Source organism: Pongo pygmaeus, chromosome 2 (genome assembly GCF_028885625.2).
Source record: "Pongo pygmaeus isolate AG05252 chromosome 2, NHGRI_mPonPyg2-v2.0_pri, whole genome shotgun sequence".
Lineage (NCBI taxonomy): Eukaryota > Metazoa > Chordata > Mammalia > Primates > Hominidae > Pongo > Pongo pygmaeus.
In genome coordinates, this window is record NC_085930.1 from 45348884 (window position 1) to 45365392 (window position 16509).

Below are 16509 nucleotides of genomic sequence, written 5' to 3' on the forward strand. Positions count from 1 at the left end.
AGTGGCAAACTTCATTGCTGTCTTATTTTAAGAAATTGCCACCATCACCCCTAACCTTCAGTAACCACCACCATGATCATTCAGCAGCCATCAACATCAAGGCAAAAAGATTATGATCATTAGCAATTTTTAGCAATAAAGTATTTTTAAAATAAAATATGTACATTTTTTAGACATAAAGCTATTATACACTTAATAGACTACAAAAGAGTGTAAACATAACTTTTATATGCACTGAGAAACCAAAAATTTTGTGTGACTCACTTTATTACGATATCCACTTTATTATGGTGGTCTGGAACTGATCCTGTAATATCTCCATGGTATGCCTGTGCTGTACAGGGGGTAAAGTGTGAGGGGTCAAGAATTTTCATGCCAGAAATTCCATAGCAGTCTACTAGAACTCTGGAAGTATCATCTGTGGCTGCAGTGCCAGATTCTGGTGAGGATTTCCTGGGCCCCGATTTATATCTGAAAAAAACACTAAAAACAACAGAAGCAGGGCAGGAAGTGGCTATGATAACAAAGCTGGGCTTGGTACTTTCTCTGGCTTTTGTGGCCAATATTACTGGACTCCTGTGGTATCAAGTTTCATAAAAGAAACTCATACAAAGCAGAGATATCTTAATTATTTTCAGACTGGCATTTCAAAAAGTGTCAATTTAAGTAAGTATTAAAAGTTATTTGTTCTTTGTTTTATCTTTTCAGATGTTTCCTGAAAACATTTGTGGTGTGATCTTTAACAGAGTTTTCACTTACCAATTAATACAAAAATAAGAAAGAGCTTTAAATACATATTTTATAAAATTTTATATGCCAAATAAGGTCCTTTATGTAAGAAAAGGAAAATAATATCAATTTTCAGTACCATTATTTAGCACTAGAGCCCCTGCAGTTAGAAAAACAATTCTTTTAAATGTCTTTATGATTTAAGGTTTCAATAATAACTCATGAATAGGTGAAAGTTTGCTATTTATTTAATCTTAGAAAAACACTGAAAGAAAAAGGCAGGAAATGTAGTACGCAGTGTGGAAGAATGGAGCTGGCCACATGTGGTTTTAGCAGCTGCAGAGGAAACTGGCTGAGTCTAAGGTTACATATTTCTGTTCAGTAAGGGTATCCATGGTGATAACTCTCATGATGACGGTAGTCATCCTGGTAACCATCCTGGTATCCTTGGTGGTAACTATGGTAACCATAGCCTGCATACTCATCTTCTGGGCAGCGCATCCCCAGTGACTGCTGAATCGCCATTTCCTGTCTCCGAAGTTGCATCGAATCAATTAAATCGTACACAATCACCATGGACCACATTGGGGAAGGATACCAGGATTTGACATTTCCGTCTTTTCCAACTAGAAGCATGGAGAAGTACTCCGGGCTCACTTGAAAATAGTTACGAATGTCTTTCACCAAATGGGCTGGTACATCTTCTCGCTCAACAACAGAGCTCCCTAGAATAACATTGGAATAGTTATTGTTAGTGGATTAAACAGTCAGAGCCCATGAAAACATTAAAAGTGTGAGGAAATTACTGTGAGAATAGGGAGGACCTATGAGCCTCGTCTCTTTAGTTCAAAATCTAATTAAAGAAATTTGCTGGGGCTTTTTCTACTAGAAATTAAATGTCCCTGCTGTTCTGCAACATGATTAGGGTCAAACTTTGGGGCACATGATGTGTCTTTTGTAGAAATGTTACAAAGTATAAAACCAATTCCTTAATTTAATCCTGGCAAGATTAATTTCTTTAAAATTTGTCACTAACAAGGATTATATAGTTTGTATTTCTAAGTTTATTTCCAATTAGCTTAGTTACTTCCCTGTAACTACAGCTTTCCTTTTGACACATCTTTATAATAAAAAGCTTATTTCATTGTTAAAAGTGAAAATATCAATTATGTTAAGATCTAGATGAATATTTAAACTATTGTGAATAGTGAAAAGAATAGAGGGGAAGGAGAAAAGGAGCTGACACTTTCAAGTCCGCTGTGTTCGGCATTCTGCCAAGTATTTTACACACATTATTTAAAGAGCTTGGTCTTGGAAGAAAGGACTGGATTTGCTTTCTGAAACCTTCAGTCAATAGTCTTGTTTTGTTTTGTTTTGTTTTGTTTTTGAGATGGAGTCTTGCTCTGTCACCCAGGCTGGAGTGCAGTGGTGTGATCTCGGCTCACCGCAACCTCCACCTCCGAGGTTCAGGCTATTGTCCTACCTCAGCCTCCCAGGTAGCTGGGACTACAGGCGCATGCCACCATGCCTGGCTAATTTTTGTATTTTTAGTAGAGACGGACTTTACCATGTTGGCCAGGTTGGTTTCGAACTCCTGACCTCAAGTGTTCTGCCCACCTCGGCCTCCCAAAGTGCTAGGATTACAGGCGTGAGCCACTGTGCCCGGCTTCTCTGAGCCTTTTAGTGTATGTATCTTTCAGCTTCTCTGAGCCTTTTAGTGTATGTCCTTATCTGTTGAAAGGGAATCAATGAGATATGACCTGTGTGCCTCACAAAACTATTGTGAGAATTAAATGATATAAAATAGAAGAAAATGCTTTGTAAACCATAAGGGCCTATATGGACCCCCAAAAAGCATTATTTTAGTTAAGAAAAATGGATATTTTTACTGTTACTTGGAATGGTTTCTATTAGAAATAATATTAGTCCCTGTACTCCACACCCCTTCCCCTGCATATCCCGTGCACACACAGGCACACATGCACAAGTGCATGAAGTGGGAGGGGGATTCAATGAACTTTGTTCACCTTAGAGATACACCCACTGCTTGCACATAACTTAATGTAATTTAACTGAACTTAACACTAGTTCATACTGTTTCAAGATAACAACACATTACCATTAATTGGGAACAGTTCTAACACTCCCCCAACTTCCTCTCCAACGCCTAAAAGCTTCAGAATGGTTATGTGGCGCAGACCTGAGAGAAAAAAGAAAACCATAGAATTAGAGGAAAGGATTAGAAGTCATCTTTTACTTCAAAGCCCTGATATCTGACAATTAAAAACCTCTTAAATTTAAAAAGAATATAGAGCATAACCTGATTGAGAAGAATAATCCATTTTAAATTTTTACCATAAGGAAGCAAATACTTTCAAAACCTCAAAGAAGATGAACTGTGATTCTCATTCTACTAAATGACAAAAAAAAAAAAAAAGAAAAGAAAAGAAAAGATGAAGCCATGCTGGGTGCGGTGGCTCACGCCTGTAATCCCAGCACTTTGGGAGGCCGAGATGGGCGGATCACAAGGTCAGGAGATTGAGACCATCCTGGCTAACATGGTGAAACCCCATCTCTACTAACAATAAAAAAAATCAGCTGGGTGTGGTGGCACGTGCCTGTAGTCCCAGCTACTCAGGAGGGTGAGACAGGAGAATCACTTGAACCCGGGAGGCGGAGGTTGCAGTGAGCCAAGATGGCGCCACTGCACTCCAGCTTGGGCGACAGAGAGAGACTCGGTCTCAAAAAAAAAGAACAGATGAAGCAATTCATTGGAACATTAAAATATCTGAGCAGATCTAAGCTAGTTAGTGTTCTGAATTTATAACAGCTTTTAGGATAACTTAACTTTCAGAGAAAAGACTACAGACTCCATCAATTGTGATGGTTAAAGAAATTGAAATTGTTCTGCTTCCTCACATAAAACTGTATTGGCTTAAAGGATATGTTTTTATCACTAATTTAGAGGATCCAAAGGGAAGACATTTAAGCAAGCACAGCTTGTCTTCATATCCTCTGCTAAAGTTTCAGGACAGGAGGGAAGGTCATGCCTTGGTAGCTTGTTGGAATTCTTTTGAAGATGAAGTACACATGAAGAGATTCCAGAGAAAGAAAATAGGAGAACAAAGGGGTTGTCAAGCCATCATATCAAGCTTTCATAGTTTTAAATAAAGTTCCAACCTAGTCAGGATAATAACTTGGAACTAATAATAAGGTTGTTGGTGCTGTTTATTGTTCAGGAGAGAAAATTGAACACTGCCATGGGAGGGCACTTCTAAGGAGAAGCTAAAATCTAGGCAAAATGCTATTCAAAAAAATGTTTTTTTCACCTTTACTCTTTTCCCAGAGAAGTGAAGTATTCTGTTCTACATATTGGTTAGTCATGTTTTCAAAAGGGAAGATCATCAATTTATTATTCATTAATTAATAAACGTGAACATGACTTGTTCACATTTCAGGTATAGTACAAAAGGGTTTGCTTTCACAGTGTGACATAGGATCTGTGTGCAGAGATTTAAAAATAAAGTACCACCAAATAGCTGCTACAAAAGCATCTTTGGAAAATTAAAAAACTGTGGCTTTATTTATATTTTTCTTGTAAAGGTTCTTAACTGCTGTAAGAATTTCTATCTTAACTGGCCACATTGGTGGCTACAAATAATTTAAAGTGTGCTTAATAATACTGGCACAATCAAATTGATATGTTAATATAAAGTCTTAAATTATTAACCTTGATAATAGGAGTACAAATGAAAATTTCTGAATTTTCTGTTGTTCTTACTATTACGAGCTTGGTTTTGGCCTTTGAGTTATTTCATATCTTAAAATTAAAATGTACTTATAATTTACACATACTAGGTCATAACAAGGACCTTGGCTCTGTTAATGCTTTACAAAACTTACACTCCTCCCTTTTTAAAAAAAAATCAAGCACAGTTTTGTAACTAGTAGATGATTCTTCCTCCTAATAGAGGCATCAAAATAATGGTGATTCATCTATGTTCTAATGGAGAATTTTTTAATTTGTTGCCCTTAGCTACTTCCCCCTGCCCCTGTCCCTGCCCAGTGAATCTCTCAAAATTCTCCTTCTGCAGAGGCATATCTCATACGAGATTTCACTCATGACTTCTACTTTTGAAATTGTAGTCATCTCCCTGATTTATCATCGAACTTAGTAGTAAGTTCTATATACTATTCATTTTACTGCGTATATATCCATATCCAAAATGACATTAGCTCTTTCAGGACACTAGAATAAAAATGTTTGGTAAATAAAGCATATATTCGTTTTCAAAATACTGAGCGATTCACTACAAAAAAACAGTAAACTATGCTTTTCTTTGGCCTGCTTGTCTTTAAAATAAGGTTTTATTTAAGAGACCTTGCTACTTTCTTAGTGCTCAGTTGTAGATAAAAATCCTTTTTTAAAAAGAATTCATTCACTAAGTCTTCTGAGTTTTGAAGATAAAAATCATTTTTAAGAGAAGGGCAATATAGTCTGCTTCAATTAATACATTATTCCCAGAGCCATTCCTATTTTAAAAAAGACATTTAATCTATGGAGTATCCAGTGATGGTATGTAAGTAGATATTCAAGTATTACCTAAGTGAATGATAACACCTAAGTGAGACAATTTAAAAAAAACTGAAGACAAATGATACAGATCATTAAAAGTAAATCAGAAGATATTTTCAAACACATGAATGAAGAAGAACTAGAGAGGAGAGAATATTGAGGGAAAAAAAAGGTCCACAGTTGACTAAAGCTCCAGTCTAAAAGCAACTTTATACTCAATATAGTAGAGTATGTGTCTGGAAACATGAACAGTCTGAACTAGGAATCATTTTGATGATCTAAGTTTCTATGTTCCATTTTAGAATTGACCGGGAGGAGAGTGGTATGGGAAAGCAGTAATGAGGTGGCTTCCCACTCACCAAAATTGCATGCCTGACCACTGAGGGCAGAGAGCTGCTGTGAATAGGCCCAGTCTTCATCGTTAGGAGCAGAGATCACCAGCAATCTCCTCCTCCACCGGAACCTGGAAAAAAAAGCAGGACACCATTACTGCTTACTGCTTCAAACAATAAAAACCAATGTAGGAAACCAGAGTGACTTAGGCTAGCAATTTTTTTCTGTGCCCAGAAAAAAAAAGAAAAAAACACATGCTTAGAACTGTCCCATAGCTTCTCAAAGCCATTAAACTGCATTGCTACACTCTTGTAGTTTTTCTGTTGTAACTTCACAGTCTTTCTGCTTTGGCATTTGCATGATGTGTCAAGCATGAGTCTGTGGTCACAATGCCTAATGAGGTCACTTGCGGAGAGACAAACTCTCAGATGCAATGAAGACAGGCCAAAATTGTGCATTAAACTGTAGCAATGGAAATGAGAAACTCAGAGGACAACTGAAGAGAACTGGTCTTAATAGAGTTACTGCTAGAGTTTAGAGGGGTTTAAGAAATGAATATGTGGATAGGAGATAGAGTAGAAAAAGATAACTGAATTTTAAGTAGATTACAGTGACAGGAAAGAGGAAAATGGGAGAGTGGTTTAAAGGTTCGAAGAGGATTCCTGGAAAAACAAAACCCTATGTACCTTCCTCAGTAGCCAGTGGTTCTTCCAGAGGCAAATGCAATTTCTAAAATGTACCCTATTATTAACAAGAGCCAATGCTTACGAAGTACTTCTATGAAGTGGAATGATATTAAGCCTAGAACCATAAGATTTTAGAATATATAGTAAACTTAGTTTCTGTTTTTACAGTTCCAACACAGTAGACTAGTAGAAAAAGCTTTTTGTCTTTTTGGGTGTCGTTGAGCACGTCACTCAATTCACCAAAGTCTCAGTTTTTCCTTATTTCTTTTCTTTCCTTTTCTTTTCCTTTCTTTTCTTTTTGAGACAGAGTCTCACTCTGTCACCCAGGCTGGAGTACGGTGGCATGATCTCGGCTCACTGCAAGCTCCGCCTCCTAGGTTCAAGCGATTCTCCTGCCTCATCCTCCCGAGTAGCTGGGACTACAGGCGCCCACCACACCTGGCTAATTTTTGGTATATTTAGTAGAGACGGGGTTTCACTGTGTTAGCCAGGATGATCTTGATCTCCTGACCTGGTGATCTGCCCGCCTCGGCCTCCCAAAGTGCTGGGATTACAGGCGTGAGCCACGGCGCCCGGCCTTCCTTATTTCTAAAATCAAAAACAGCAGCATGTTGTTCACAGGACTGTTACAAAAATTGAACTCTCAAACCTATCAATGCAAGTTAGCCACATGATAACATGGATATAGAAGATTGTGTCTTAATCTGCAGGCTTCTGGGTGTGGAACTTTATCCATTAACAGACATTGACGTTATCCATCATGGCACCATCAAATAACCTATTCAGTCCTTAGGTTTGTGTATCATTTTATAGCTCACTTTCACCAACGCAATATGGTTCTTCATTAGAGCTCAGTGAGGCTGCGGATTATTTTCCCCATGATGCAGATAACAAAACAAGGCTTAGAGAAGCGAATAACTTGCCCAACTAGTAAATCTAAGGCATTACCAAAATACAGACACTTCTCTGATTCCTGGTCCCATGGTTTCCCCGATCTGCTACCCTCAGACACTGATATTTTGGTTGGTGCTATCAGGGTCTGCAAGAGGGTATAAAAGAGAGAGGGTATGCATCTAAGGGGCAACTGTATAGCGTTGTCTCAACTTCCATCTTCACTGGTGTTTTGCTTTTTGCCTTCAGTGCAGGTGACCGCAGGGTGTTAGTGCACTCACAGAGGTGACAGCCAGTTAATTTTATTCATGGCTTCGATCCCTGTGCCCCTTCTAGCATCAGGAGTGAACATGAGAGTTTTCAACCCCAAAGAAAATGGCCTCTTGAGGGAATAGTGGTTTGGGTGAATAAGAGAAAATGATAGTTTGATGAAATACAACCTCTGAATGGATGTCTGTCGTAAGGCTCGCCAAGTATTGCTTGCTGTGACATTACATTCACTTCCTCTGCTTTTTTTTTTTTTAAAGGGAAAGAAAAACTAAAATCTCTACCAAGGACAGGGAGCTGAATGTGTTTGGCACAAAGGACAAGAAAGGAGCCTCTGAGACTGTCCAAGGTTTCTTAGGAAAGGGAATAGTAACTGCTGTCGGATCACAAACACAACAGTCTCAGGTACTTCTCCTGCTTCCTTAGGAGGCATGCCAGACCAGCGCTGGCCCCCTAGCCAGCATCCAAACCAGACCGGCCTTCCTGGCCTCACACAGAGCTGTAGGGTGTCTCAGAAGGAGCTATTTTGGGTGAGGTCTATTTTGGTTTGTTTACCTATGTGCACACTGAATGCAGTCCTGATTGGAGAGGGATGGGATCTCAGACTCCCTGTCCCAGACACAACTAAAAGAAGGTCATTTCCTCTAAGTCATGATTCAGCTTCCCACAGACCTTCACATTAAGACACAAGGTCCCAGCTCACGACACGGAAGGAGACTTCCAAAAGATGTAACAAGAGTTGTGAAACTGACCCAGACCCTTATTTTAGACAAATTGTTTTTCTGTCACTTTAGCTTCCCAGTAAATAAAAACTACAAGCTATGAATGTGTTTGCTTCTCTTAACTGGCATGCCCAAATTAGTATGCATTTGCCCACTCTTTGGGGTTTCTGTCTCAGGGAAAGGTGATTATACCCTGAACCAAATGAGTGCTATTGAAGACTAGACTGGCTTCAGGGTCTGGTCAGCTGAAACTAACCTGTGTAAACCCATCAACCACTCAGCAAATTTGAAGGAAAATTCCCATTTGGATACTGGTTTAATCACAGGACTGTAATTTTTTTTTCATTTCTCTTTGCCTGGGTTTCAATTCTGGAGTATTTACTAAATCTCTTTCTGGTAACTCTTCCTGGATGGCAAAGTTCTCTATAGGACCAGAATAACTGACCCTAGGACTACTAATAAGTAGCATTTATTGACTACTTGCTTTGTACTGGGTCCTGGGCCATCATTACCTTTAGTATTGAATGTACCCTTCACAATAGTCTTAAACAAAAATACACTTATTATTTTCATTTTGCAAATGAGAAAACTGAAGCCCAGAGTGGTTAAGTAATTAGCTCAGGGTCACACAGCTAGTAAATAGAGGAACCTGGAATCAAACTCATTTTGTCTTGCTTGTGCCTTTAAGTAGTACACTATTCCACTTTAATCCTTCAAATAAATTACAATTATTAGCAGAATGATTTTATGAGTTGTGACCACAAGTCAGGCACTGCTATGGGACATCCAAATTGTAATTATATATATCTCTGAATATCCATAAAAGATGTATATTCCTATAATAGTAATGAAGATAAGAGCCCATAAAACTCTTACATTAGGTGGAAAATACATTTACATATCTTAGGATCCTATCTAGTTCAAAAGACTTTATAATATTTGTACTTTGTTAAGAATTAAAAAAAACCCAAAATTTAAGTAATCAACCTACAGGAGTATTACAAGCTTTTGTGAATGAAGAAAATTGAGATAATGTCAGCTTTCCCTTTCAAATTTTGAAACCCTTGACATAGTGGTTATAAAAAAGACACTCTACCTAGGGATGATGAGAAGAATCTCTGAGGATATCTGTAGCTGCCAGTCTCATGACAGATCTCTGGTTTTAAGTAACATCAATGAACTGGATGATAACTGTCTGCTTTATAGGGTGGGCAACCTGAGTTTAATGGGATAGATCACTAACTCTGGAAGATTTAGAATTAAGAAGAAAAAATTTCCAAAGAATCAAAATTATAGTAATATAGTAATAATTATATATATGTTTGTGTATATATAAAATTCTGGTTATATATGTATATATATAAAAAATATATTATTGTGAAGCTTAAGAGAATTTGGCCTAATAAAATGACAACTTTGAAACTCCAAATTAGAATGTGTAATTAAGTAATTGGTTTAGGCATGCGCGTAAGTTGAAATCTTACAGTGTATGCAGTTTTTAGAACATCTGAGAGAACGTTAGAGTCACTGTATTTGTAAAATTAACTTATTAACTTACAGATCTTTAGGTACTCAGAAAGATTTTGTTTAATTTCAAATAATTGAAAGAAATGTATTAAATGTATAATGCCTATGTGAAATGATGAAGTTGTTTAATTACTGGGTTCATAAGCAAGATCAAACATTATTCAAAGCCCTCTTAAAAGTGATGGCAAAAATTTGCTAGGTTATAAATTGGAAATTAAAATTTAGAAGCCTAATTCAGAAGTTTGGGAACTGAGGTCTTGAATTTGTAATTTGAAATATATTTAACACTGTTAAAATAAAAAATAAACTTCTAAAGAATTTCTACCTTAAAAAGAAAAAACAAAAGCACCTCAAGAGCAAAAGAAAAGCTCTTAGCATAAATCTTTTCAATTATCGTCATCTGGAGTGATGATCTTGTATCAGAAGTTGGTGTTTTAGTACCCCCGAGACCAGACAAAGCGCCATTGTCCAGTGAAGCTCAGAGCCCTTTCTCAGTGGAGGCTGCCCCTACGGCTGACTTGATTTTAAGTCCTTATGAAGGTGTGTGCCTTCTATTTCCATTTCGGATGCTTGTACTGCATTGAGAATTTGGATGAAGGAAGAGCCTTGGGTTCCTTTCAGGGCCGACATTCTGTGGTTTTAAGAGTATCTTCCTTTGCTTCAAATTCTAGGCCTTTAGGTTCAGAACCAATAATAATTCACATCATATCTTCTAAAGGAGCATAAGATAAGAAGGTAGATTTGGGGAGTCAAATTGTCCCAGGGACAATGGAGAAAGTTACTTAATCTCCATTGGCTTCAGTTGTCTCTCCTGCAACATGACAATAGTCACAGTATTTAGATCATGGGATTCTTGTAAGGGTAAAACTAGGGAATGAAGGTGACGTGCTTGGCACAGAGATTAGCACACAAAAAGTGTTCACAGGTATAATGGCTATGTGAAATGGAGATGGATGGAGATAGAGCTGCTTGCTATCGTTTTTAATTTTATGGGTGAGACATTTTTTGAGGCAGGTTAATTGAAAAGGATCAACATAGGTAGTGAGTTACAGACTCAAAACTTGGATGAATGGTAAGTTCTGTACCCTTTATATATCATGATGTTACATCCTAGAAGACCCAAGCCTCACAAATCTGTAGAAATTCAGATTACCCACTTACTAATCATATCCTTCTTAATGCTCTGTCTCACATATGGAGAATGTGCTTTTAGAGACATGAGTAAAGATGCTGCTTGGGGGCTCAAGCACTAAGTGTGTATTACATGCTTGCTCGGTTTCTGGAGCCCCTTAACCACACAGTATAGTTGGAGTGGTGTTTATACTGGGACCTCTGTAAGTTTGTTGTGTTTAGTTTTCTGCAGCTTTGCACCTCCTAGGGCCCCAAAGTCTCTGTAGAAGTTTCATCCTACATCGGGGGAGGGGAGGAGAAGGGAGAAAAGTAGATTTGGCAGAGGCGTTTAAACCAAAGCAACTCCACCTTAAATAGGAGCTGGGTAAAATGAGGCTAAAATCTACTGGGCTGCATTCCCAGACGATTAAGGCATTCTAAGTCACAGGATGAGACAGGAAGTCAGTACAAAATACAGGTCATAAAGACCTTGCTGATAAAACAGTTTCCAGTAAAGGGGCCAGCCAAAATCCACCAAAATCAAAATGGCGATGAGAGTGACCTCTGGTTGTCCTCACTGCTACACTCCCGCCACCACCATGACAGTTTACAAATGCCATAGCAATGTCAGGGAGTTACCCTATATGGTCTAAAAAGGAGAGGCACGTACATTCCACCCCTTATTTAGCATATCATCAAGAAATAACCATAAAAATGGGCAACAAGCAGCCCTTGGGGCTGCTCTGTCTATGGAGTAGCTATTCTTTTATTCCTTTACTTTCTTAGTAAACTTGCTTTCACTTTGCACTGCAGATTTGCCCTGAATTCTTTCTTGCGTGAGATCCAAGAACCCTCTCTTGGAGTCTGGATTGGGACCCCTGTCCTGTAACAGATTGAGTTGTTTTTACACTCTTCTCTGGGTATGCTCCTCCCCCATGGACACTGGGGTTGCCACAAGATGGCCTTCAATAAATGACAGTGTCGAAAAATTCATGAAACTGGGTCAAGAGGATTTCTCCTTTTGAGGTCTTAGTGGGGCTTTTGTTGTTTCCTGCAGAGTTGGAAGGAAGCGGAAAATCAAGCACAGTGTGCCAAATCCTGTTTGGAACCAGAAAGGGCCTAGTAAGTAAATATGTAAAATAAAAATGCTACATGCAGAGATCTCCAGATTTACTGACTGAGTAAATTAACTTTCTTGGGAGGTCAGGATTCTATTTTCTGTACCAAAGAAAGAGAAAAAAAAAAAAAAAAAACCAGAGAAAAGACCTATCCAGAGCCACCAAATCAACATTGATGCTTGGAGCTGAAGCCAGCCAGCCTTGTAGCCAGAGACACTTCAACAAGACAAGACGAAGCTCAGTGGCCAGAGATGGGTAGGTTTTTCTCCAAGGAGGGTTACTCTCTGTAAACACATTTGGGATCTGTGTTTCTTTGGCATTTTCATGAGCTCACTCAGAACAAATTTGCACCTTCCTCTTTAGCAACTCCAAAGGTGATATACCTGGATAGGAAGTTCTCAAGGGACTGCTTTTTGTCCTCTTTGCAAACAATGCCTTCCTTCTTCTGCCTCTCCATATCTTTGATTCGAGACTGGAAAGTATCGATCAGATCAAACACAGACTTCATTGTTATTGGCACCTCATAGTATTGCTGTTTAAGAAAGAACAGAATGCATTTAATGTACAAGTGCATTTCTTCTCTCTATTCAGAGGATAGAGAACCTGTGCGAATTCAGAGGAGCTCTGGGGAAATCTTTGAAATCAGAGCCTAGAAGACTCATTGCTTCATAAATGCTCTCCTGCAATAGTACCCTTTGCTGATGTTTTGAGAGTTGGAGTCCATAAAACAACTGCCTCTTTTACAAGGAATTCTTAACTACGCTCCTTTTATTGGAAAGGGTCCATGCCTTCCTCACCATACAAGTCCTAGGTTCACTTCTCTACCTTTGGGACTAAGCTCGTTCTTATTTACTAACACCTGGAGAAGAACTGAGAAACACTGTACCTAACACAGGAAACTAAATGGAATGACATGTTCGAGTGTGTAACCTGAGCAATAAGAGTAGTTTTCCACCAGGGCCTGTTCTGTGGTCCCAGGGATCGTTTTACTGAGTAAGCATCACTTAAGTCATTTTTGTTCACCTATTCTCAGAAATAAGTTGGGATCCAACTTAAAGACAATGAAATTCAGATTCCTGAATCGCAGCTGCCTGGACTTACAAAAGCAACCTGAGATGGATTTAGGGGCTGGCTGAGTGTAATCAGCATAAACTGGAGAGCAGTCTGGACATGGCTTGAAGCTCTGCCCTCTGTGGGAATTCAGTAAATCACAGAATGTGAGAGCTGGTAAGGACCTTACAGATTATCTGGCCCAACCTCTCTCAATAGAGATGAGACTACACATGTGCAGAATTAACTAATGATGCCATCTCTCCAGATCCAGAAATATATTGCATGTTGGGTCAGCTATTCTGATAGCATAGACAGCCTTTTTTTCCCCTGAAGATTCTCACACAAACACGGTATATGGATGACTTTTTCATGAACATTTTTTATGTTCTCCATTTCACATGGTTTCAGAAGCCTGGAATTTTCAAAGAACATTTTGATAAGTTGTTTTAAAAATTGTTTAGGGAATTCTTTAAAGAGGTATTAAGATAAACTTTAGTAAAATGTATTTTCAGTGATATAGTGCCAGTATGCCAGAATTGTTAAGACAGTGGGTTCTGGAGCCAGCCTCTGTGGGAATGAAGTTCAGCACTAACTGCGTGATGACCTTGGGCTAGTTACTTAACCATTCTGGGCCTCTGTTTTTTCCTCTGTGAAACAAAAATAATGTTAGCATTTATCTTAGACGTGTGAGATAAGGATTGCAAAGGGTTGAAGAAAGTGCCAGGCATAAGGAAAGCACTTGATAAAGTGACTATTTTTGTTATTGTTATTATTACATGGTATCGTTTTTCATGGTTCAGAACCTTTGTCCGTAAGCATAGAAAGAAAGTAGGTGTAAAACCCCAAACTTTTGGCCTGCCGTGGTGGCTCATGCCTGTAATCCCAGCACTTTGGGAGGCCGAGGCAGGCGGATCACGAGGTCAGGAGATCGAGACCATCCTGGCTAACACGGTGAAACCCCGTCTCTACTAAAAATACAACAATAAAATTAGCCAGGCGTGGTGGCGGGTGCCTACTGTAGTCCCAGCTACTCAGGAGGCTGAGGCAGGAGAATGGCATGAACCTGGGAGGCGGAGCTTGCAGTGAGCCGAGATCACACCACTGCACTCCAGCCTGGGCAACAGAGTGAGACTCCGTCTCAAAAAAAAAAAAAAAAAAAAAAACCCCTCTTGTCCACATTGGATCAGGAGGCACACTTCTAGACCCCTCTGAGATAGGCCTGTGTTAAATATGGGTTTCTTGAAGGCAGAGACCACTCTTCACCTTTTATCTCCAGGACCTGGCACATCATAGCTATTTAACTAGTGTCTTATGAATGTAAAACATTGGTGTTAGAAGAGAATTTAGTCTGTGTCAAGTAGCTGGGCTGTGGAAAGTCACTCCAACTCAGTCTTTGTCAGAGACCACATTTCTGGACGCAAATTTGTAGGACAACATGGAAAATTTGGCCCATCTCAAAACTTTCCCATTTATAAAATAATTTATGCTTACTTGTACATTGAATGGACTCTTAACAAAACAATTCAGATGTGCTATTCTAAGAAATAGCACTACATTATTCAAAATAAGAAACTGTACCTTGACTCTCAGATCCACGTCTGTTAGCACCATGAAGAAGTCATTGTAGGTCATTCCGTACTCTTTCCTCAGCTCACTGATGAGATGCTGGTCTACCAAGTCTTCATCATCCACCACTCGCATGGGCTTCTCATTATCTTAAGGGAAATAAAATGTGAATGAATATGGGTGTGGCGAGGCAGAAATCACTGGGAAGTGAATGGGTGAAGGCTCTGGGCCTAATCACACCAGCCTTCATTAGTTTTAGATATTCAACTCACTGTGTTTGAACAAAAGTTTTCAGAGTAAATTAATAAATATAGAAATAAACACATGAATAAAGTTTTGAAAGCTACTCTTCTATAGATGATCAAGGCTCCATCTCTGTCCATCCTGTTCATAGCAAACAGGAACAAAGGAAAAAAGTGAGAGTGGAGACTGCTGAGTCATACCTAGGAGAAGACTGCAAGTCACCCAGGGAGTGAGTCTTCACCCAAACTCACCGGGAAACTGGACTGACCCAGACACTTTTGTTAAGTTCTGTTTCCATTAAACATAATTCTGAGTCTAAAACCTGTGTCTGTTCCTCTTTTTTGGTATAGAATTAACTTTGGGACCCAGTAAGCATGTCATATCTATAGAGAAAAATAGAGTTTCTGTTGAAACCTAGTCACAGGTTCATTTGGGCTCCAAAAGAAGTCAAGCTATTCATAATGCAAATTTTGTAAGTGAACACAGTTTAAAACAAAATGTGACAATTTATGGAAATTTTAAATCACTATATGTTTTTTCAATCATCAGCCTCCCCAAATAAATCCTTATAATTCAGAATGGTTCCAGAAGGTGTCACTGGATTAATGGGAAGCATGAAAATCAAGATACCAGTGGCTTTACATGGCAACATGTATGTCAGGAAAGCATTTTAACGTTTTCAAGGACAGAAGAGCTTTATTTACTTCTTCCCGCTCAAACAAGTCACAGTATATCTCTCAACCCTACCTAAGATTTTATCTGCAAAATAATCCCCTATATTAAAAACAAATGTGAAAAAATTAATGTTAGCAAATATATGATAACAGGAAAATTACCAATGAGAGCCTATCACTTATTACCAACATCATTACCCAGTGAATAGTACTGCACTACAATACCATATCACAGTAAAAACAACCACAATTTTGCAAATAAGATGTTATAATTTGAGTAGCACAGACATTACTCTTCATTAATAAAAAGGGGACAATTACAATTTAACTGTTACTTTTGATTAGGATTGTTGAAAGTGTGTAAACAAGGAGCTTTATTTCTCCAAAGCAAATCAAAATGAGAGGGGAAAGAATCAATCTGTTTTCCTTCCCAAAGTCATAACAGTGCTTCATGGAGGTGGTCCAAAGGAAAAGGATCTGAGAACCTAGATGAGAACCAAGCACTGTCTGCAACATAAAAAGTGATAGGCCTCATGCATATAAACTATTTTTCAAATGTACATTTTTGTTATTAGAAAAAATTTAAATTAATTTACAATTTTTAGATTTATATTTTTAAATATATCTTGTTGAGTATTAAAAACAAGTTGCAAAACAAAATGCATAGTATGACTTTATTCCTGGTTATAAGGAAATAAAAACAAAAGAAGATACATTCATATGGAAATACACATAGGAAAAAGTCCACAGGAAGAGGTGAAGTGAAAACTTTTATTGTTTACTCTACATACCTATGTTATTCAAACTTTAACAAGGAACATATTTTACTTTGTGAATAGTAATAATAATAAAGAAAACCATTCAAAAACTGCTTTTTAAAAAATGTTCTTAACAACTAATGTTCTGATTCTAAGACTTTACAAACCAGATTTTATCTTGTACTTGGAAATTACAATTTTTAATTCCCAACATACATTCATCTTGCTTTTGTTCATTCAACGAAATATTTATCAC

The 16509-nt window shown here is 38.2% G+C and overlaps 1 protein-coding gene across 3 annotated transcripts in view; it reads right to left on the minus strand.

Annotated features, from left to right (window-relative positions):
* Positions 1-955: 955 nt before the first annotated feature.
* CCDC80 (coiled-coil domain containing 80) overlaps positions 956-16509 on the minus strand; it is a 37278-nt gene continuing 21724 nt past the window's right edge. For all 3 annotated transcript variants that reach the window (XM_054480010.2, XM_054480009.2, XM_054480008.1), the window contains 5 exons: positions 14591-14727; positions 12343-12491; positions 5665-5768; positions 2849-2929; positions 956-1454 (listed from right to left, as the gene is read on the minus strand). In XM_054480010.2, coding sequence (XP_054335985.1) covers positions 1108-1454; positions 2849-2929; positions 5665-5768; positions 12343-12491; positions 14591-14727 — 818 coding nt within the window. In that variant the 3' untranslated portion in view covers positions 956-1107. The remainder of the gene's footprint in view (positions 1455-2848; positions 2930-5664; positions 5769-12342; positions 12492-14590; positions 14728-16509) is intronic.